Source organism: Eutrigla gurnardus (assembly GCF_963514095.1).
Source record: "Eutrigla gurnardus genome assembly, chromosome: 7".
NCBI lineage: Eukaryota > Metazoa > Chordata > Actinopteri > Perciformes > Triglidae > Eutrigla > Eutrigla gurnardus.
The window spans coordinates 14,755,248-14,777,571 of NC_139921.1; the positions used below are offsets into that span (position 1 = coordinate 14,755,248).

Below are 22,324 nucleotides of genomic sequence, written 5' to 3' on the forward strand. Positions count from 1 at the left end.
ATATGGAAGCACATTGATTGGAGCAGCCTGACGTCGGGAGACGATGTTCAGAATCAGAATCAGAAAGGAGTTTATTGCCGAGCATGGGCAGACTGGCAATCTGGCATAAGATTAAAACCATATGTTTTAGGCTGCCTGTTTGCACAATATTCTTCTGCTTCATTTTCAGCTGCAGCCACATTCTTTTTGTGCCTGTGGGATTAAACCTAAATCAAAAAGAATATTATTACATTTCACTTCTTGGAAAATGCATTACTTGGCTGTTTGTGATGATGTCTATCGAGTGTTGACACGGAAATGAAAGGAAATGAAACCACAATGTTTACGTGTTTTGCTGGAACAAATCATCTCCTGTTGCATTGCATTCGATAATCGACTTGTACGGACTATACTACGAGAGTACCTGGAAGTTGGGCAGTGAGTAAGTCTTTCAAAACAGTCCTTTTTAATAAACTCCGGGTTCGCTAACTATGTTGTTGGTGTTGGTTTTATGTGTTAGGACCCTTATCAGCCACATTCTTTTTGTGCCTGTGGGATTAAACCTAAGTCAAAAAGAATATAACATTTCACTTCTTTCAGTCATGCTCATCAGGAATTGAACAGTCAGCTGTAGCTTCCCTGGTGGGCGGGCTCTGCAGCAGGAAACAGGAAGTGGGCAGTGTGATTGACAGCTGGCTGGGTGTAGTTGTGTGCTGAGTTGGAGGAGGTAAAGGTGAGCTGGAAGGAGCCTCCTGAGTACTGTGGCTGGACGGAGCAGAAGACGATGAAGGTGGAGCCCCTGAACGTCTGAAACCGCTGCTGCTGGGCCTCGGAGACCCCGTCCATGGAGGAGGACACGGAGATGTTTGGCTGCAGCAGCAGGTCTGTAAAGACAGAGAGATGATGAACAGTCACATGAGGCTCGGAGATGAACTGCTCCTCGCCTGAAAAGTAGACGAGATCAAGCGGCAGCAGCAGGAGGCAGAGCCTAAAAGCTGCTGTCCAGTCCAACACTTTCCAGCAGCCTTCATAGACGTCACAGGAAGTCATAGAAACAGTTACATCCTGTTAGATGCTACCTGTAGTTTGTGACCACTTTCAGATTGATATCTTTTTCAAGAATTAATTTGGATTTAGTCATATTTGTTCATAAATATCTGTGGAAATGTGTGTATGTTGCATTTTATTCTCTCCTTTCCTCTTTTGATGTCTGCCTCGTAAAAAGCATGATGTAACGACTACTATTTTGATAAGTGCTATATAAATAACATTTATTATTGTCATTATCGTTATGGTTAATATAATTATCAAACACAAAAGATGTGTTTGTAAATATTTATTACACAACATGAGACTTATAGCCCACAAACTAGCGTTAAATATTAGAATTTGTTCAAGATGCACTGGAAACAGGAAGTGATGTCACAGGTGTGACAGACAGACAGACAGACAGACAGACAGACAGGTGTGTCCTGCCAGGTGAAGCAAAGCAGTCTATGGAGGGTCTGAAACTTCCAGAAACCAGCCCACTTCTCTACATTCTAGGACGTCATTGTCCTGGAGAACTTTACAGTTCAGTCCAGTGGAAACCACTGACTGTCACTGGGACAGAGGAAGGAACATACTGGGAACCTTGCTGTCATAGATAATGTCATAGATGATGTCACTGAGGGGCTTACCCGAGCAGGTGAGATTCACGATGGAGGACGAGGAGAATGATCCTGCACACTCCCTCAGAGTGGATCCAGAATGAACACAGTTAGACCAGATCCACCACACAGGTCTGTCTGAGGACTCTTCTCTCCGTCCTACAGAAACAGCAGAGCCACAGTCCAGCTCTCTACAGACAACAGCTGCTTCCTTCAGGGTCCAGTCATAGCCATACACTGGTCTCCAGTCTCCCTGTCTCACCTCCAGTGTTCCAGCACAGTGACTGGCTCCTCCCACCAACCTGACATCATCAGGCTCTGAACAGAAAGAGAGTCGTCAGTCAAAGAGCAAAGTGAGTTTGATGAGAACAGAAATGAACCAGATCAAAGCAGCAGCTCCTCTTCTACCTGAGCAGGTGAGTCCAACAGCTTTGCCAGGTGAGCAGGTGTTAGTATCTGAACCTGACCTTCTACAGTCCAGGAGAGCAGACTCATGGCCTCCACACTGGAACTCTTTGGTCCACATTGGAGCCCCCACGTCTCCATAGAGCATCCCCTGGAGGACTGAAGGAGCCCCACAGCCAAGCTCCCTACAGACCACCTCTGCATCCGGCTGGCCAAAGTCAGCTTCACACACTGAGGACCACCACTGGTTGGACTGGTTGGACTTCACCTCCAGTCTGCCTGAGCACAGACTAGTCCCATCCAGCAGCCTGACAGAGTCTGGAGAGATCAGAGAAAAGACACCAGACACCAGAGAAAAAGATGACATGAAACTATTCAGTGATTCAAACTTGACTCAACACAATTCCACCATGAGTTCATCATTTACAGTTTTTCTCAATTCCTTTGCCACAATTCTCAAGAGATAATGAATATTTTCAAAACAACAAGTGTAAACCTCAAAACCACTGGCCACTGCTTCACAACAGATTGACAGTTCTCATTCTAAAGAACAAATGGCAAATGTTTTAGCACATATATGCAAATGAGTACAATTATCTATAGTTTGCACCATTAATGATTGAATATATCTTGCTGATCAAAACTGATCATGTTGCTTATCAGTTGAATAGCTGTTCTCTTCAAAACCTGTATGAATTATTTCGTGGTGTAAGTCATCACATGCACAATAGTGCATTCAATTATCTAAATGTGTCGGCATATGAATATCATTGGGCCCTATTGTGGCGGACTGAAGCGTGAAGCCTCAAGTGTCTTTGTGGGCGGATCTCGGACATTGTTGCTATTGTTGGGGTTAGGCAGGAGCAGATTTGGTAATCAACAGTTAACTATCAATATCAATATGATTATCGGTATTAATAATTATATTTAATATATTATCATGATATAATCATGAATAAACGGGGCACCACCCTGGGATCAGGGAAAAGATAACCTAAAACTGTATTCAGTCTCAATATAAAGGTTTTATACTCACATGCCAATCATCGTGATCATTGGCATGGAAGCATAAAAACAATCTAACAATTAAGAAGGGCGTGAAATTCAAGCACTAGCCTTCACAACCTGCTGTTATCCAGTGACATATACACAACAAGCACAAGAGACCGCTAGTTATAATATAATAAGATTTATTAAAATCAGTAATAATGATCACAATCAATAACACTGCAATTAACAAAGCCTTATTACCTAACTACCTAACACACAAAGCTAAGCTAAACAAAGGGAGAGACACACGTGGAGTGTGTGTGTGTGCGTATGTGTGTGCGTGCGTGCGTGTGCATGTGCGTGTGCGTGTGTGTGCGTGCGTGTCGAGAGAGAGAGAGAGAGAGAGAGAGAGGGAGAGATGGCTGTGTGCGGCCACCAGATGGAGCTATTCCTCGCAGCGTTCAGGGGCGGAGCCACTGATGTCCGATGGGGTAGCGAGAGAGAGAGAGAGGTGGAGCTATTCCTCGCAGCGTTCAGGGGCGGAGCCACTGACGTCCGACGGAGTAGCGAGAGAGAGAGAGAGAGAGAGAGAGAGATAGCCGTATGTAGCCACCAGATGTAGCTATGTCCCTAGCGTCCGCCGGGAACAGCTGGCTTAGGACACGTGTGTGCGGCGTGTATGTGTGTGTGTGTGTTAGCGGGACACAAACAAAGAGAGAGAGAATGCGCGAGCGATATTCTGAGGCACAGAAGCCGTGCCGCTATCACACGGGCTCGCGTGAATGAACTGGCGTTTATTCCGCGAGACCGGTCTTTTAACTGATAGTAGAGGCTTTCTGAGCTCGCGAATATGGCGGAGGTTAGTCGAAAACACTGTTACAGAAATCAACCCAGCTGCGTGGGTACACGATCAGCATTCACATACAGCAGCACATGAACAAACGGACTCGGCGGCCCGCGATCAGAACTTAAAACACATTAACAAGAATTACAAGCATGTCCTACACTATCGAATCTCTGCTTCTGCCCAGACAAATAGCCTCTTACTTTTGTCGATGTGAGATGCGTCGATGTGAGGGTTTTGTCCCGTGATGGCGTTCCTTGACGCCGGCAACGGACGGTAGTTCGTGGGCGCTCGTTCAGCGCCGGATCCAATTGGGTGAAGAAAACCGTTAGTTATTCTTCCTTCTGCAGGGAAATGATGAAGAATCGCGGGGCTCGGCGATTTAGTCAGCTGATTTCAGACAAAGACGGGTCGAGTTATCCGTTCTGCTGGCAGCTGGGACGAAGAAAGTTTTTCTTCAACGGGAGAGTCGCGCTGTCGCGGTGGTCTCCTCGGGATCCAAAATGATAAACAAAAGAAAAATGAAACGAGTAGAGAAAAAGAGGGGTAAAACAGTCTGTTGCTCGTCCAGCGAGTTTGGGGGAAAGACTGCGGCCTAGGACAAAGGAAAACGCTGCAGACGTTATGTTCACCTCCTGGTGTAACGCAAGTTACTTTGGAGAGAGGAGGTTCTTCTGGTGACGCCGGGATTTATAGCTCACGGCTGGTCCGGGGGACCCCCTGGAGTCCCATGCAGTTGTCAGCCAATAGGGCACCACTTGTGTGATGTCAGATCTCGCGACCAGGTGGAGGTGACACTAAAATGGTGGTTGTAGTTTTTTATCTCCTTTGTCCCTTTGTCTGGCCGCATTGGGTAGGCTTTGTAGGCCGCATTGTGTAGTCCTAACGGTTAGGTCCCAACAGTCCCCCTTTTGGTCTGAAGGTTGAGGTGTGGGACGCAACCTTCGGAGCAACATAAGGGCCGAACCGTCCATGTATTCCTTGAAACACGTGGGAGTCCAAACAGTCTGTATATTCCATGGAAAAGAGGTTAAACAGTTCATTCAGGCTAAAGTCCATAACTTTGATGGAGGCGTTGTCTGGACAGAGATGGAGGCAAAGTCTGGGCAGAGATTGAGGCAAAGTCTGGGCAGAGACTTCTAACTATCTAACCTATATTAAACATCACTAAGGCACAATTTATACAAACATCAGCATTATCATTTCATTCGGGAAATTTCAAACAGGACCCATTCCTATTATGATAAACAGAACGAAGACGGAAGGAAAGCGAGGAAAAGGAAAAGGGGTTAGTGGTCGCTAGGCTTACTCCGGGTGGAGGTTGGAGTTAGCCTGTGGGATGTGTGTGGTATCTCTCCAGAACATTTAGTATGGCTTTAGCCTATGCGTATCCTGTTTCCCTATGATAGATAGATTGAGGATGAATCTTATGCCCAGGTTCCTGGGGTCTACTGAGATCGGGATTGCATTGCCAAGACCATAAACCAAACGCACTTATGAAGGTTGCACCACAGTTGTAATAGCGGATTGGAGGATTTTCGTGACCAGGCATCTAAGGCATGTAAGGTGTTATTGAGCAGGCTGGAGTGTAAGTTGACAGTGGCTACGATTCCCTGATGGGGTGTTGCCTAAGTTTTGCAGTTGTTGTCACTGTGAGAAGGGTTTGATGTTTAGGTGTGCATGCGGTTACCCTGCTGTGGCCATGGTGAGTCTTCTCCTGGGTGAGAGGGAGACTGCCTCCCCCTTTCGGGTGCGGCAACTGCGATCTCTAAGAGGTGTGACAGGTTTGTAGGGCTTGCTCTGATTCGCATGAACCCACTTGTGTGTGGCTGGGTGCCTTGGTTGTGAGACCCTGATGCGGTAAGCCACTGGTGATAGCTTACCGACGATCTCGAAGGTTCGACTCCTCATGAGGATGTCGTCCACATAGATGAGGTTACCGCGTGCAGCCGCGTCACTCATCGCCTTGTATAGGAACATATTGAACTCGGCTGGGGAGTTTGAATACCCAAAAGGACAGCGGTTCCAAGTATACTGGCGGTTCCCAAAGGAGAAGGCAAGCTTATATTGGTCTGTTGGATCAACTTTCATTGTCCAGAAACCATTAGCGATGTCTACCGTTGAGAAGAAGCGGGCTCCCTTGACCTTAGCTAGCTCCTGATCCAGGTGAATCATGGGCCAGCGGGAGAGAGGAACCTGTTTGTTCAGTGGCCGGTAGTCGATAGTGAGACGCCATTTCCCAGTGGGTTTCAAGACCGGCCAGATTGGAGGATTATATGTTGAGTTGCATTCCCGGATGATTTGCTTCTCCAGCAATTTATCCAGGATGTCTCGGATAGACTCGTATGCGGCTAACGGGATCCTGTACTGGCGTACGAAGGTCGGTGGCGCATTCGGATCAGTGGGGATGCGGACCGTGTGAAGTTGGGTCTCCCCACAGTCCTGCGAGTCTCGGGAGAAGATCGGCTGGAAGTCATGGAACAACTTCCGTAGCGCGTCTCTCTGGTCCTCGGTAGTGAGGGCATCTGCTTTGGCAAGCTGTTGGGTTATCTCAGACTCAAAGCCCGAATAGGGTTCCTCAGGTGGTTGGTGTGTCTCACCTGAGGTTGCTTCTGTTGACCGAGTCGTTGATGAGTAGTAGACCAGATCACCCCCTTTTTCCAGCGCTGTGCCACAAATGGCTTCACCGTGAAGGGTTTCACGACGGGCCATGGTGATCATTGCGGTTGGGAATGTGAAAAGGACATCGTCTAAGTTTTGGACCAGGATGTAGGTCGAACGATTGTTCAACTCAAGCAGGGGCGTGCTGCAGACTGTAAGGTTAAGTTCCCAGAAATGGGGTAAGGGCTGGAAGAATGCTTGGGAGCCAGGCATCTTCTGTCCCTTAAGGATGGCGAGCCGGGTTGGGGACACCTGCGGTCCTGGCAGGGACCATCATGTCGACTTCGCTGGCAACCTGACATGCCTCTGGGATGGTTTGGCCTGATGTCAGGTGTTCGAGTTCAATGGACAGGGGCTCGCTCTTAGCATTAGCCTGGGACGACAGAATCTGATTGACCGTGTCCAGGTTGGTGCCAAGTCTGACCAGAATATCAGCACCTAAAAGGAATGGTGGATGTAGTTTGGGCACTACGCTTATGAAATGGTGAACCTGTTTCTTCCCAATACGGATCGAGAGGGCGCACACTCCTACCGCCTTAAGGTGAATCTGCAGTGATTCTGCAGAAAGGAGGTGGTGGTTGAGAGGCGTGAAAACTGGGAGAGGTTGATGGCACAGATGGTGGTACAGATCTTGACTGACGGCTGTCTTCTCTGACCAAAGCCCCAGGATCGCTTCTGGGACATGGGTGTCATTGAGATGCACACCGCCAACCAGATGAGGGCTGTAAAGTGCTGGGTTTCGGTTCTCCAGCGGACACAGGAAGGATCCGTGGAGTCGGAAAGCACTCAAGTCGCCGGCTTGGAGTTGTGGGCTCGCAAGCGGTGCGGTTCGAACAGCTCCTGTTCGGCCCTGAGCATAGGCGGCCCTGAAGCGCCTATAGTACTCCCTGGGTGGTTCCTGCTTCCTGTGTAGAACAGCAAGGGCGCCGAGCGTGGCGGAGGCGGGGTCCCTGTACCGGCTATACTCCTCCTTGAGTGCTTCACAAAGTCTGGAGTATCGGTCCCGGTTTCTGGGTGCGAGTGTTTCTATGAAACTGTGGACATGTCTGGTAGTGGTCTTCCAGATTAGCTTGAGCTTCTCGCGTGAGGAGGCATGGGGTAGGTCACGCAGGCAGTGGTCTATCTCTTTGAGATAGCCATCAATATCCGACTCTTTGTGAGTCGGATCAAACCGTTCGATGTCTCTGGCGAGGGACTCTAACTGTCGGTTGCGCAGGCCATGGTTTGCGGCTGGATATGGGCCATCTGAGTCACTTGACGACCCGTTATCACCACGGTAATTGTCTTGGACAGAGTGACCCCTCCCCCTTGGAGGTGGGGATGGAGTCCGAGGCATGCGTGACTCTCCTAACGAGTGTCGGTGGTGGGTACGTGGGAATCTGGAATCCCCCGTCGAGCTCCAAGCCACTGGGAAATGGCTCACGCTTCGGCGTGGGGACTCGTCCCGCTGGGAGTAGCTCCATTTGTGAGGTGGGGCTTCTCGTTCCAGTGGGTGGGTGGACGGTGGCGCCTGGTAGCGCCGACGTTCGGGCTCTTCCGACTGTACAAGTCTCTCCCTGCGCATGGGACGGTGTGCGTCCGTGGGGGGCGCGGTTTCAAGGTCCGACAGGTCAGGCATATCCGTGTCTGGGGGTGTACCTACCTAGGCAGCCTGAGTTTCCTCACGCTGGAGTTCTCTCTCCTCCTCCCTGCACGGCCTGCGGAGGGCTTTCTCCCTCTCCACCTTCAGTTCGGCCACTTCCTGTCGCAGGGAGGTGGTCGCATGACCCAGTCGATTGATTAACTCCTCATCCTCAGCTTTCTGCAGTTGTGCTCTGCGCTGAGACAGGAGGAAGATTCGACCTACCACGTCAGCGATTGTGCGTTGTGGTTTCCCTGACGGGTGATTAACATAATCAACAAGCTCCTGCAGTTGATCATTGCATGTCACTACATCGTAGTGCTCAAGGTTTTCCCTGTCCTCAAGGGACAGGTGGAGGAGACCAGCGACTGCATCCTGCAGGTCTGCGTCGACTGATACCTGGGGAGCCTCAGCTCCTTGTTCTTTCGGGCCGTAGTTGCTCATTTTACCTCTAGTAAAAGGCAAAACCCGGTGGCTTCACTTGTTTGGTTTTAACAGCGAAAAAGAATGTATGTTGTTATGCTGATGTGGGTGCACAGGTGAGCGGCGTCGACCTGTGACTTACAATGGAAATGTTAATACACTTCTACAGTCTGTGGACTGGTAGTGAGGTGTCTCTAGCACCTCTGGTGAGTGATAACAGTGTTATAACGCGTCTTAGTATCCCTAACCCTGTGTTTGTTAGTATTGTTGTTAAACAATAAATGGCTAATCACAACATGCATATGCAACCCTCAACTGTACTTGCTTGGCAAATAGTAATGGGGAACAAACAAATCGATCCTTGAAAATCGATTTCTAAACAATCATATTAATAATAATAATATTCAATATTATTATTATTACTATACCTCTCAGGTTATTGTGCATAAATCTCTGGGTAAAGCTGGTTTAAGAAGCCCTCACACGGGGCACCAATTATGTTGGGGTTGTAGCAGGAGCAGATTTGGTTATCAACAGTTAACTATCAATATCAATATGATTATCGGTATTAATAATTATATTTAATATATTATCATGATATAATCATGAATAAACGGGGCACCACCCTGGGATCAGGGAAAAGATAACCTAAAACTGTATTCAGTCTCAATATAAAGGTTTTATACTCACATGCTCGCGTGAATGAACTGGCGTTTATTCCGCGAGACCGGTCTTTTAACTGATAGTAGAGGCTTTCTGAGCTCGCAAATATGGCGGAGGTTAGTCGAAAACACTGTTACAGAAATCAACCCAGCTGCGTGGGTACACGATCAGCATTCACATACAGCAGCACATGAACAAACGGACTCTACGGCCCGCGATCAGAACTTAAAACACATTAACAAGAATTACAAGCATGTCCTACACTATCGAATCTCTGCTTCTGCCCAGACAAATAGCCTCTTACTTTTGTCGATGTGAGATGCGTCGATGTGAGGGTTTTGTCCCGTGATGGCGTTCCTTGACGCCGGCAACGGACGGTAGTTCGTGGGCGCTTGTTCAGCGCCGGATCCAATTGGTTGAAGAAAACCGTTAGTTATTCTTCCTTCTGCAGGGAAATGATGAAGAATCGCGGGGCTCGGCGATTTAGTCAGCTGATTTCAGACAAAGACGGGTCGAGGTATCCGTTCTGCTGGCTGAAAGTTTTTCTTCTTACCGCGGGGAACGGGAGAGTCGCGCTGTCGCGGTGGTCTCCTCGGGATCCAAAATGATAAACAAAAGAAAAATAAAACGAGTAGAGAAAAAGAGGGGTAAAACAGTCTGTTGCTCGTTTTTGGGGGAAAGACTGCGGCCTAGGACAAAGGAAAACGCTGCAGACGTTATGTTCACCTCCTGGTGTAACGCGAGTTACTTTGGAGAGAGGAGGTTCTTCTGGTGACGCCGGGATTTATAGCTCACGGCTGGTCCGAGGGACCCCCTGGAGTCCCATGCAGTTGTCAGCCAAAAGGGCACCACTTGTGTGACGTCAGATCTCGCGACCAGGTGGAGGTGACACTAAAATGGTGGTTGTAGTTTTTTATCTCCTTTGTCCCTTTGTCTGGCCGCATTGGGTAGGCTTTGTAGGCCGCATTGTGTAGTCCTAACGGTTAGGTCCCAACACTATTATAACGGCGGATAAATGACTCTTGCCAGACACAGATCTAAAAAGGGTTGGTCTTCAGTGGCTTCGTTACTAATCGGTGTGTTTTGGGCGTAACATGCAATAAACCAATCAGAGTGTCATCTCCCATTCCCTTCAAGAGCGAGAGGTGCTTCTTCCATGGCTGATTGCTATTATAGTGGTAGATTTACCGGGAGCACGGGCAGAGCGGTTCACTGCAGAGGAGGTTGATGTGCTGGTAAGGGCAGTAAAAGCCCAATAAGTGTGTGTGTGAGAGAGAGAGAGAGAGAGAGAGAGAGAGAGAGAGAGAGAGAGAGAGAGAGAGAGAGAGTGTGTGTGTGTGTGCATGCGTGTGTCATGGAAGACCGGCCTGCGTCCACACATAGTTGAGCCTCCCCTCCCTTCGTCTCCCTGCCTCCTCCATCCTCTCCTCCACACACCGCTGGGAGTATCGCGGTTTCACCCTGCCCTCCTCCAGACTCCCGTGTACAGGCTCCAGACTCCCGTGTCCCGAGGGAGGCGTCCAGTGGGCATCTGATACAGATACCCGAGCCACCTCAGCTGGCTCCTCTCAATGTGGAGGAGCAGTGGCTCTACTTCGAGCTCCTCCCGTGTGACGGAGCTCATCACCCTATCTCTAAGCGCCTCGCCACCCTGAGAAGGAAGCTCATTTTGGCTTCTTGTATCTGGGATTTTATTCTTTCGGTCAATACCCAAAGTTCATGGCCATAGTTGAGGGTAGGAACGTAGATTGACCGGTAAATCAAGAGCTTCGCCTTTCGGCTCAGCTCTCTCTTCACCATGACAGACCGATACAACGACCACATTACTGCGGCCGCCGCACCGATCCAACTGTTGATCTCATGTTCCATCCTTCCCTCACTCGTGAATAGGGGTGGGAATTGATACGTTTTTATCAATATCAATGCCATTGTCGATGTAGGGGATTTTAGCCCATAAATTAAAAATAAATAAAAAACGCACCTTGAATTTTTACACATTTTATTAAAAAAGCACTGCAAACCATTATAACGAAAGAAAAGCTCAACATAGAAAGTTGCACACACTTGTTTGGATTGTGTGTGTGTCTCCCGTTTGGGCAAACACGTCCAAGCGTAAATCAGGCTTTCCGATTGGCTGTAAAAGCCGCTGCGGGAGCAAATACAAATGTCCGATGCATAAACGTAACTCTATACGTCACTAGCAAGATGCCGGATGAGAAGTTGATCGATATACATAAACAAATGGGGGAAATGCGCCACGGAGACATCTAGTGACATCTTTACAACTTTACGTATTCGTTTTGTTGTCAGAAATAAATCGTTCACATGGGCCAGCAGGGTACCGTTGTTTAGCCCCGTTTCTCTAGTTTAAGAGGAAAAAAAACGCATGTTTGTAGCGCAAACCATTACGGAGTTATGACGCTCTAAAGACAACATGATCTTTTGTAGTGTATACGCTACAATGGGTCTATGCCTCCCCTGATTACACACGGCAGCATTTTCATCGCGTTTGGTGAAATGTAGCCAGACTTTCGATCACTTCCTCCTCTCCATGATGCTGCCTCTTTGTTTATAGGTTGTCGGCGCGCGCAGGGTCGTCGCAGAGAGTGACGCAATGTACCGCAACGCAAAATTTAGAGTAAACCGGAAAACGTGGTGCGGGATCGTTAAGAAGAATCGATAACGTTGGAGGCTACGATTCCGATGGAATTGGTTAGTTGGAGCCGGTTCTGAGTAGGAACCGGTTCTTGATTCCCACCCCTACTCGTGAACAAGACCCCAAGATACTTGAAATCCTCCACTTGAGGCAGGAACTCTCCCCCAACCCGGAGGGAGAAAGCCACCTTTTTCACGGTTGAGAACCACGGTTGAGTTGGCCTCAGACTTGGAGGTGCTGATCCTCATCCCAGCTACTTCACACTCGGCTGCAAACCGCCCTAGGACATGCTGGAGGCCCTGGCCCGAAGGAGCCAACAAGACCACATCATCTGTGAAAAGCAGGGATGAAATCCAGTGGCTCCCAAACCAGATCCCCTAGAAATGCGCCTAGAAATTCTGTCCATAATAATAATGAACAGAACCGGTGACAAAGGGTTGAATGCTTTCTCTAGGTCCACAAAACACATGTGGACTGGTTGGGCAAACTTCCATGAACCCTAAAGCACCCTGGGAGGCTATAGAACTGGTCCAGTGTTCCACGGCCAAGAAGAAAACCGCATTGTTCCTCCTGAACCTCAGGTTCAACTATTGGCTGAATTCTCCTCTCCAGTACCCTGGAATAGACTTTACCAGGGAGGCCAAGGAGTGTGATCCCCGATAGATGGAACACACCCTTCGGTCCCCCTTTTTGAATAGAGGGACCATAGAGGGCCCTAAAACATTCTAGTAGTTTTAAATATAATTCCTTGTTATTCAGAGACTATGAAAATGTGCATAAATATGCAAATGTATGTGCAATCATTTATGGACTTTCACCGTGTCTGAAGTCAGCGCGTCTGTCGATCCACTCGCCGCTATTTAAGTTTCACGTTCAGTTGTGAATCAGTTAATTTTTCAATGTTTCTAACGTCAGATTGTGTTTGGAGCTGCTCATCACGTGGATTCTTGTGGGTCATTTGATGACAAAACTCAGAGAAAACGTATAAATAAACATCTTCGACATGACTATCAATCGCTCTGTGTGCGTGTGTGTGTGTGTCAGCCCCGCCCCTCGGTGAAACAGACGGAGAGGAGAAACGCTGGATGAAGCGGTTAGTCTGTTAATTACGGTGGCCGGGAGGTGCAAAACAAATTTACAATATGAGAAACACTTTTACAAAGCTGGAGACAAAGTTACATTTCAGAAAACAAAATTACATTGCCATAACACATTTACAAGTCCTGAGACAAATTTACATTTGAGAAAACAAATTTACAAGACGTGAAACACTTTTACAAACGCCGAGACAAATTTACAAGTGACGAAACACTTTTACAAACGGCCAAAACAAATTTACAAGTAACTCTTGCAACCGGAAAGGGAATGTACCAACTGGCGAGTTGAACCGGAAGTAATAAGGTGACCCAAGATGGACGGCGGGCAAGCAGTCTTTTGCCCGTTTTGTGGCGAACATATGAGCCGATTAACGCCGTTTTGTTTTTCGTGTGGTCGGTCTTTGGAGTTTTTGAATGCCGCAGCTCAGACGGAAGGACCAGCCGCACAGGGGACATCTCAACTGCCGGATAATGCTAAACAAAGTAAGTGTAGCATAGCCGTAGCTATCCGTACGGCTAATAATCCGTATCCGTAATAATCGTAAATCAATCAACGTAAACAATGTTATTGATTAGCGGCTGCTAACTTTCTATTACTTTGGTTTTGTTAATTTTAGCAGAAAAACCTTGCCCATCATATAAGCAGTTTCTGGAGTACAGAAGTTCCAAGTCCAAGGAGCGTCAGTCTTTTAACTACGGGCCAAGAGGAAGACAGCGGGCTAAAGAGCGAAAACGCGTCCAGGTAGGCTGTACTGGCTGTATTAGCTTATCAATACTCGACTGCCTGACTCGGGATAACTCAAAAATTGATCTATATAAGAGAACTTATATATTTGACACGGGAATCTGTGCGTAGATTTTACAACATTGTCGCACTCGTGCAAGACGAGATGCGTTGCTGAAGCAACTCGGCACAACAGTGTAACGATCTGAAGTGTTGTTTACAGTTATGTTCGGCTAACTATGAAACTGTGGTGGCATAAATTAGAACATGGAGGGACATCGCATTCTCCATAATCAATGGGACGTTCCTCCATGTTCTCCATAATTAATGGGAAACACTGGTGTATGTATAATCTTTTATATTACTGTGTAGTACATGAAATTAACCTTACCTTTTTCATTTTTTAGATAAACATTGGATTGATGGTGCCAAATGGGACTGATCTAAAACCTCTAAGAGGGAAAACACTCCCATTATTTGTAGACCCAGAGATAGAAGCACCTGATGTCCTGAAACAAGCAGTCCAGAAGATGAGAACATTTAACAAGGACATGCCAGAAGGAACGTATGTCCTTTTGTATCCAGACTGCTCAGAGGTGATCCATGTGCCTGGGTCAGAAAAGCCATTCAAATTGGCAGAATATAAAAAAGAACTCGGGAGGCCATATTGCAGGATCACCTTTTTCATTTGCCTTGAAAAACATTTTAAAGGAGGTTAGTAGATCTCATGATTCAATATTTTTATATATTTTAGACGCTGCACTGAAGGATATATCAACATTAGCAACATGATCTGTGGAATTCTTTTTGTTTTTACAGCCGTGGATGATACCTCAGACTCTGATTCTGAAATTGTCATCACTTCAAGGACCTCAGACTCTGATTCTGAAATTGTCATCACTTCAAGGAGCACAGCTGAATTCGATCGAGCTGACACTGTGGTAAGAATTTTTTTTTCTAATTATCAATATATACACGTGAATGAATGTATTTGTCTATGTCAAAACTGACAACCTATACTGACAACCTATCACCATTAATATATACTGTATATGATAAGGGAAGAGTTATGGAAGCTATTATAAATTGTTGATAAATTTGTTTTCCTGTCAGGTTTTTGAACCACAAAACCAAAGTACTCCCAAAAACACACTTGAAGATGAAAGGTCAGTACATATTTGGCACCCAGCCTTTGTCAAAGAGTGAGTCAAAGAGATTTCATGAGAGGTCCTTTCTAGTGGTAATCAACCACTAGTAATCTTGCCTGAAGGACAGTAATAAATAATGTAATCATTTTGTCATTTTAATCATGTTTCAGAGATGCACCAGGACGTTCAGCAACAACTCAGCCTGGACAGGTATTTGGGCAGACTGTAGCAGCTTGACATTTCTTACTTCTAGTGTTGTTGTTTCAGACATGTTGTGTATTTGTTTTTCAGATAGTAATATCTGATGCTGAAGATATGGATCCACCTGAAATAAATCCAGCCAAGACTTCTTGCTACAGGTATGTAACAAATGATAGAGACTCATTCATTGGGGAGACATTTATGTTTGTAAGACGTTTTAATGTGGAGATTGTAATTTTCCAACAGTAAATACACGGACCTGTATGCACCAGGTGTTGAGGGAATTGACGAGGAGCTGGTTGCGGTCAATGTTGAGAATTTCCAACACACTGCAGTGTAAGAACTTCTGACTGGCATTCCATTTTTTTGCTGTTAAATGTTGCTGGTATATAAATAATTGTTCTATAAGGGTTCACTGTGTGGGATATCCATTAATTAGATATTTTCTGTCATTACAGGGAGGAGATGAACATTACACTGCCTGACATTGTGGCAAACCTGTCACTTCCTATTGATCACAAAAGGGTCAGCAGGTTGAACATCTCAAGGGCTAATGTCTGGGATGGAGCAGTCAGAGGTTTCAAGCGTACAACATATTCTGAAAACTACGACATGCTGGTGAGATTTACTGATGATGCTGGTGTTTCTGAGGAGGGAATTGACACAGGTGGTCCCAGAAGAGAATTTCTTACTCTGCTCATGAAACACCTGAAAGACCGGCCCATTTTTGATGGACCAGAAGGACATCGGTTCTTGGTCTGCAATGCAAAAGGTATGCATAGGGTGAGATGTGTACTATACTAATGGTTGGTTAATGATAATTAAACATATATCACATTGCATCTGCTTCTTTTCCCTCAATGTCTTCAAGTATATACTGTATATGTTTTAATTTTGCAATATGAATTAATTCACAGCTGTTAGGGAGGATGAATACTTCCTGGCAGGAAAGATGATAGCAGTGTCAGTTGTGCATGGAGGTCCAGGGCCCCATTTCCTGTCAGAAGATCTTGTACAGTATCTTGCTGGCCAGCCTTCATTTAAATCAACAGTTAATGTAATAACTGATGAGGAAATAGGGAAAGCTTTGCGAGAGGTGAGAATAGCATAAAGCATAGAGTTTGGTAGGACACACCATGGTTACACCATGCTACGTATGTCACTGAATAAAAATATGCAAGGATATACAGTTATTTACTGAGATGTTTATACCTCTTTTTTGTATTTCAGATTGAGAATGCTGCTTCATTGGATGCTCTGCAAGAATGCATCATGAGACACAGCACAGTGTTACAGACAGCAGGCTGTCTGAGACACGTGACTTCTGTGGAAGAAAAGAAAGACATCGTGGCAGACTACCTCCGATGGTATGTTATTGACCGCAACTCATCTGTAATTGACAGGTAAGGTCAATTTTCAATTGTTTTTTTTTTCCCCCACATGAAATTTGTTTGAATATATCAGTTAGTTACTGTGACAAAATGTATGCTATGGTGTTACAACTGATAGCCTATATGATGTCTGTGTCTATGTTCCCTGCCTTATGCCAATCTATAAATATTCACACCAACCTGCTCAGTGGCATTTGTCCATGTGTTTCTGTATGTAATTTGTGCAGTTTGTAACACTTACCTTGTCATGTGCAATAGAATGTTGTTTTTTAAGTAACACACAACTATTCTCAAGTATGCACTTGTTTAAGTGGATTGCAATTGTTGGAAACAAACAGCTTTCTTTAGATTATTTAATTGGTTGTTGCAGTTGGTACTACACAGCAGTGAAACCGTGTTTGTGTTCACTTTCTAGATTCAAAGATGGCCTTTCAGCCCTTCAGTTTCTTACAGCACTACAGCAACACCCTTCTTTGCTGAGCCCTGTCCTGTGCCACTCTGAAAAGCGACTCACTGGCCTTGAACTTGAAAGACTCTTCAGACCTGACCTCAGCCCTTCAGGGAGCAACAGGAGACAAAAAGAAAGTCAAACCTTGGCCTACTGGGCAGACTATCTCCTTGACTGTGAAGGTTTGTATGTTGTTGTTTTTATAACTACTTGGAAAACCACATTACCATGTACATCTGACATTTTTTTATTTTTTTTGCAGAAGGTGAGGCTGCTGTGTCTGTGGAGGACGTTTTGATGTTTGCAACGGGGCTGACATCACTTCCTCCTTCTGGCTTGGAACCATTGCCACAAATAGAGTTCCTGGATGACTCTCCATTCCCAATGGCAAATACATGTTCAAACCTGATGAAATTACCACTCCTGGATTCATACAGTGTGTTTAAGTCACAAATGGACTTTGGAATTCAAAATAGTCCAGGATTTGGCTGTTTATAAGCCATATTGGATGAACCCTGGAGCTTGGACTCTAAAAATGTTGTTTGTTCTGCTGTTATGCCGCAGGTGCAAGTGTTTTCATGGTGATATGCGAGCGTGTTTTTTTTCTCAGTTTTAGATCCATCATTCTTAAACTGTGCTCTGTTCATGAATCACTAGTTCAAGATTTTATCTATAAAAAAAATGTAATACATACATACTTTGCTTTATTTTTATTCATATTTCCCACTTTAAAATAATTAAGTTGTGGGTGACAAATTAAGACACTTTGTGTACATGTTACATCTTTATTACAATTCGCAGCAAAATAACTACGTTCTTGTTCAACATTCTTGCTGCCTGGAAGCCACACCGCGATACATGGTTTAATTAAATCGATTCAGATCATATTTAAAAAAATAGATTTGACTCTATTTTTAAAAAAATCACGGCATGCCTAGTTGTACATTATTCGAATTGTGATTTGAATTGCATCGTGATCCCTGAATCGTGATGCGAATTGTATCGTGAGTGGCATGCCTAACCTTTATAATAAATGTTTCTTCCACTCATAGCTGAGCAATTTCTTTTAGTTTCAGATACAGTTCAGTTGCAGACTGCCAGTAATCTGCCTTCTGTAAATGATTGCTCTCCATGGCCAAGTCCAGGTACTCCTGCATGTTTGCATCCCCACATGGAGCTGTTGTCAGGTGAGCCTCAGGAAAGGCATCCAGTTCAGCCTGGTCGATTTGAAAACCACAGTCTCTGGAGTCAAACCTATGTTAAAGAGAAGATATAATTACATTTATTTGAGAAAAAAATAAACAAATACAAACTATACCACCAAATATTACCTGTGTGGTAAGTAGTAGAGCTCATTGGGCACTCCTCCTGGACATGATGCTGTTTTGGAGGGTCGGATCCTGTGACTGTTCCATAATCCAACACACTCATCCAAGTCTTTCTGAATGACATCACCAAAGCAGTATCTCAGTAGACACTGATGCTCATGACTCCCGTTGAAGTATCCGGCGTCTCTAAGGTCTGCAAATAGCTCCATCCAGAACTGACTCCTACAGAAATCAATCAAATAAATGATCATTTTAAGCAGTGGCGCCGCTAGGATTCAATTTCAATGTACGCATAGAAACGGCAAAATACAACAACAAATGGAAAAATACTTTTTTAAGACAAAATTGAATGTTTTCAGTATCAGTGAAATCAGTAGCGTATATCATGGTGATAGGCCCCGGTGCAAATAGTTTTTTTGTGCCCTTCATCCGCGCCCTAAACACAAGCGCACGCTTGTGAGCACTCCACGCACGCACACGCTTGGACACACACGCACAGTACGGTATGATAACTCTCCCGGCCCGGGGAGAGAGACATGCATCGGCTTGGCCCACAGTGCTCAGCAGCAGAGAGGTGACGAGACTAGAGCCGAGCTGTATTGTGTAGTGGAGAGGGGCCAACACACGCTATGCGCAATTGCGCACACACGCGCGATCGTCCTCTCAAATGCGGCTGCGTCTCTCCAGGTCACTGTGTGAGCGAAAGAAAAGCCCTGCCTGCTTGGACAGACGTGGTTTGGTGTCACCCGCTGAAATTTAAATATCTAGTCCACCTTCAAAACAAGTACGCACAGTGCGTACAGGATTCCGGCTGGCGGCGCCACTGATTTTAAGCATATACATATGTTTGAGTGAATGAAAAAAGTTAAATGACTTGATGAAGGCCACTTACCTGCCCTTTCTGAATATGGACCACCAGGATTCAATCCTCTGGTTGTTTGTGGATGAGCCATACATGTGGCTGGACGCTCCAGCGTAGTGGTCTGTGTGGTGGTGGCGGAGGGTGCACTGAATTGCAGCCATGGTCCCGTTCTCCGTACCGCAATCGGTCCTCAGTCTCATGGGAATGACGGAGAGGTTTCGCACACATGACAGAAAATAGTGACCGATCACACTTGGGTCATTATTTGAATGTCCACATGCAAGCCACAGCACTTTGCGTGAAAATCCATCAATACAGCCATAAAGAGCCAACCCAAATGGCTTAAGTTTATCATAACCATCCGCGTGCCACGTATAGTTCGGTCCCATGGAGTGGTAGGTTCTTCTGACAAACCTTCTGCGTGCTCTCCTCTCGCACCCTCGAGGATTGAGCTCCTGGAGCAACTTCATCACGCGATCCCTCTTCACTCGTAGATTGTACTTTTGTTTGAGTACTTGCCACATCGTACGGTAGCCAAACAGTTGTCCAGGTCCACGAAGTTCCAGTCTGATGGCCCTAGTTACGGCGTTTGTAGAGGAGTAATCCTTTCTACGATATAACCCAGCTTCATTCAGTTTGCTTTTGAGCGACCTCAAGCTGATGTGAACACCGTGTAAACTTGACATCATGTCCACGATTACAGCGTATGAGTGTCCCTCATTAAAATACTTTATGCACTGCTGCAGCAGATCTGGTCCGTCCCCTGACGTCCCCTGTGCGGCTGGTCCTTCCGTCTGAGCTGCGGCATTCAAAAACTCCAAAGACCGACCACACGAAAAACAAAACGGCGTTAATCGGCTCATATGTTCGCCACAAAACGGGCAAAAGACTGCTTGCCCGCCGTCCATCTTGGGTCACCTTATTACTTCCGGTTCAACTCGCCAGTTGGTACATTCCCTTTCCGGTTGCAAGAGTTACTTGTAAATTTGTTTTGGCCGTTTGTAAAAGTGTTTCGTCACTTGTAAATTTGTCTCGGCGTTTGTAAAAGTGTTTCACGTCTTGTAAATTTGTTTTCTCAAATGTAAATTTGTCTCAGAACTTGTAAATGTGTTATGGCAATGTAATTTTGTTTTCTGAAATGTAACTTTGTCTCCAGCTTTGTAAAAGTGTTTCTCATATTGTAAATTTGTTTTGCACCTCCCGGCCACCATAGTTAATAACACTAAAACACTGTAGAGACTCAATGTGTTTTTTTCTCTTTTCTTTCAACAAACGCTTATAATGTTAGAGAAACATCGATTTTTATAAATTCAACGAAATTCCGCATTTTACAGTCGATTACATTTTCATTGTCAAAATATGTGATTCCGTCATAGGACCCTACTCGGCACGCCCCAGTTTGAAAACGACAGTCATAGAAGATGTCATAGATGATGTCACTGAGGGCCTTACCTGAGCAGGTGAGATCCAGGATGAAGGAATAGGAATCTGATGTTGCACACTCCCTCAGAGTAGATCCAGAATGAACACAGGGAGACCAGATCCACCACACAGGTCTTCTTGAGGACTCCTCTCTCCATCCTACAGAAACAGCAGAGCCACAGTCCAGCTCTCTACAGACAACAGCTGCTTCCTTCAGGGTCCAGTCATAGCCATGCACTGGTCTCCAGTCTCCCTGTCTCACCTCCAGTGTTCCAGCACAGTGACTGGCTCCTCCCACCAACCTGACATCATCAGGCTCTGAACAGAAAGAGAGTCGTCAGTCAAAGAGCAAAGTGAGTTTGATGAGAACAGAAATGAACCAGATCAAAGCTGCAGCTCCTCTTCTACCTGAGCAGGTGAGTCCAACAGCTTTGCCAGGTGAGCAGGTGTTTCTATCTGAGCCTGAGCTTCTACAGTCCAGGAGAGCAGACTCATGGCCTCCACACTGGAACTCTTTGGTCCACACTGGAGCCCCCACATCTCCATAGAGCGCCCCCTGGAGGACTGAAGGAGCCCCACAGCCAAGCTCCCTACAGACCACCTCTGCATCCTGCTGGTCAAAGTCAGCTTCACACACTGAGGACCACCACTGGTTGGACTGGTTGGACTTCACCTCCAGTCTGCCTGAGCACAGACTAGTCCCATTCAGCAGCCTGACAGAGTCTGGAGAGATGATAGAAGATCAAATAGAGAGAGAGAAAAGACACCAGACACCAGAGAAAAAGATGACATGAAACTATTCAGTGATTCAAACTGGACTCAAAACAATTCCTCAATCAGTTCATCATTTACAGTTTTTCTGAATTGCATAAACCTCCAAACCGCTGGCCACTGCTTCAAAACAGATTGACATTTCTCATTCTTTTAAACAAATTGTAAATGTTTTCACACATACATGCAAATGAGTAAAAGTATCTATAATTTGTGCCATTAATGATTGAACATATCTTGCTGATCAAAGCTGATTATGTTGCTTCTCAGCTGAATAGTTGTTCTCTTCAAAACATGTATGAATTTGTTCATGGTGTAAGTCATCACATGCACAATAGTCCATTCAACTGTCTAAATGTGTCGGCATATGAATTGGGCCCTATTGTAGCGGTCTGAAACTTGAAGCCTCAAGTGTCTTTGTGGGCGGATCTCGGACATTGTTGCTATTATAACGGCGGATTAATTACTCTTGTGCCCAACGCAGATCTAAAAAGGGTTGGTCTTAAGTGGCTTCGTTACTAATCGGTGTGTTTTGGGCGTAACATGCAATAAACCAATCAGAGCGTCATCTCCCATTCCCTTTAAGAGCGAGAAGCGCTTGTTCCATGGCTGATTGCTATTAGAGTGGTGGATTTACCGGGAGCACGGGCAGAGCGGTTCACTGCAGAGGAGACTGGTGTGCTGGCAGTAAAAGCCTTATAAGTGTGTGTGTGTGTGTGTGTGTCATGGAAGACTGGCCTGCGTCCACACAGTTGAGCCACCCCTCCCCTTCGTTTCCCTCCCTCCTCCACCACGTTGACCCTATACAGGGAAACAGCGGGCCCTCCTCCCAAGGTGCCGCACCGTAACGGTACAATGGTAAATGGTAAATGGCCTCATTTACAGTATATAGCGCTTTTACCCAAAGCGCTCTACAGTAATGACACACCGACGGCCGAGTCAACAACGCAGGGCGACAGCCAGCTTGTCAGGAACAATTAGGGTGAGGTGTCTTGCTCAGGGACACCAGGCACAGGCGCTAGGAGGAGCCGGGGATCGAAC

At 45.9% G+C, this 22,324-nt stretch overlaps 2 protein-coding genes across 2 annotated transcripts in view; one reads left to right on the forward strand and one right to left on the reverse strand.

Moving 5' to 3' along the window:
* Positions 1 to 603: 603 nt before the first annotated feature.
* Positions 604 to 22,324, reverse strand: part of LOC311015864 (scavenger receptor cysteine-rich type 1 protein M130-like) — a gene marked incomplete at its 3' end in the record, with an annotated part of 214,626 nt that continues 192,905 nt past the window's right edge. The window contains exons 12-16 of the mRNA XM_084013304.1: positions 20,921 to 21,235; positions 20,543 to 20,830; positions 2,037 to 2,351; positions 1,659 to 1,946; positions 604 to 863 (exon numbers count right to left, since the gene is read on the reverse strand). Of these exons, the coding sequence (XP_083869430.1) occupies positions 604 to 863; positions 1,659 to 1,946; positions 2,037 to 2,351; positions 20,543 to 20,830; positions 20,921 to 21,235 (1,466 nt within the window). The remainder of the gene's footprint in view (positions 864 to 1,658; positions 1,947 to 2,036; positions 2,352 to 20,542; positions 20,831 to 20,920; positions 21,236 to 22,324) is intronic.
* Positions 13,304 to 17,449, forward strand: LOC311015985 (G2/M phase-specific E3 ubiquitin-protein ligase-like). Its single transcript, XM_084013430.1, has 13 exons — positions 13,304 to 13,471; positions 13,606 to 13,730; positions 14,120 to 14,426; positions 14,532 to 14,653; positions 14,826 to 14,878; positions 15,031 to 15,070; positions 15,152 to 15,219; positions 15,308 to 15,397; positions 15,520 to 15,833; positions 15,979 to 16,157; positions 16,292 to 16,464; positions 16,868 to 17,082; positions 17,163 to 17,449. Exons 1-13 carry the CDS (start codon positions 13,348 to 13,350, stop codon positions 17,396 to 17,398), a joined length of 2,046 nt encoding a protein of 681 aa, XP_083869556.1. The 5' UTR covers positions 13,304 to 13,347; the 3' UTR covers positions 17,399 to 17,449.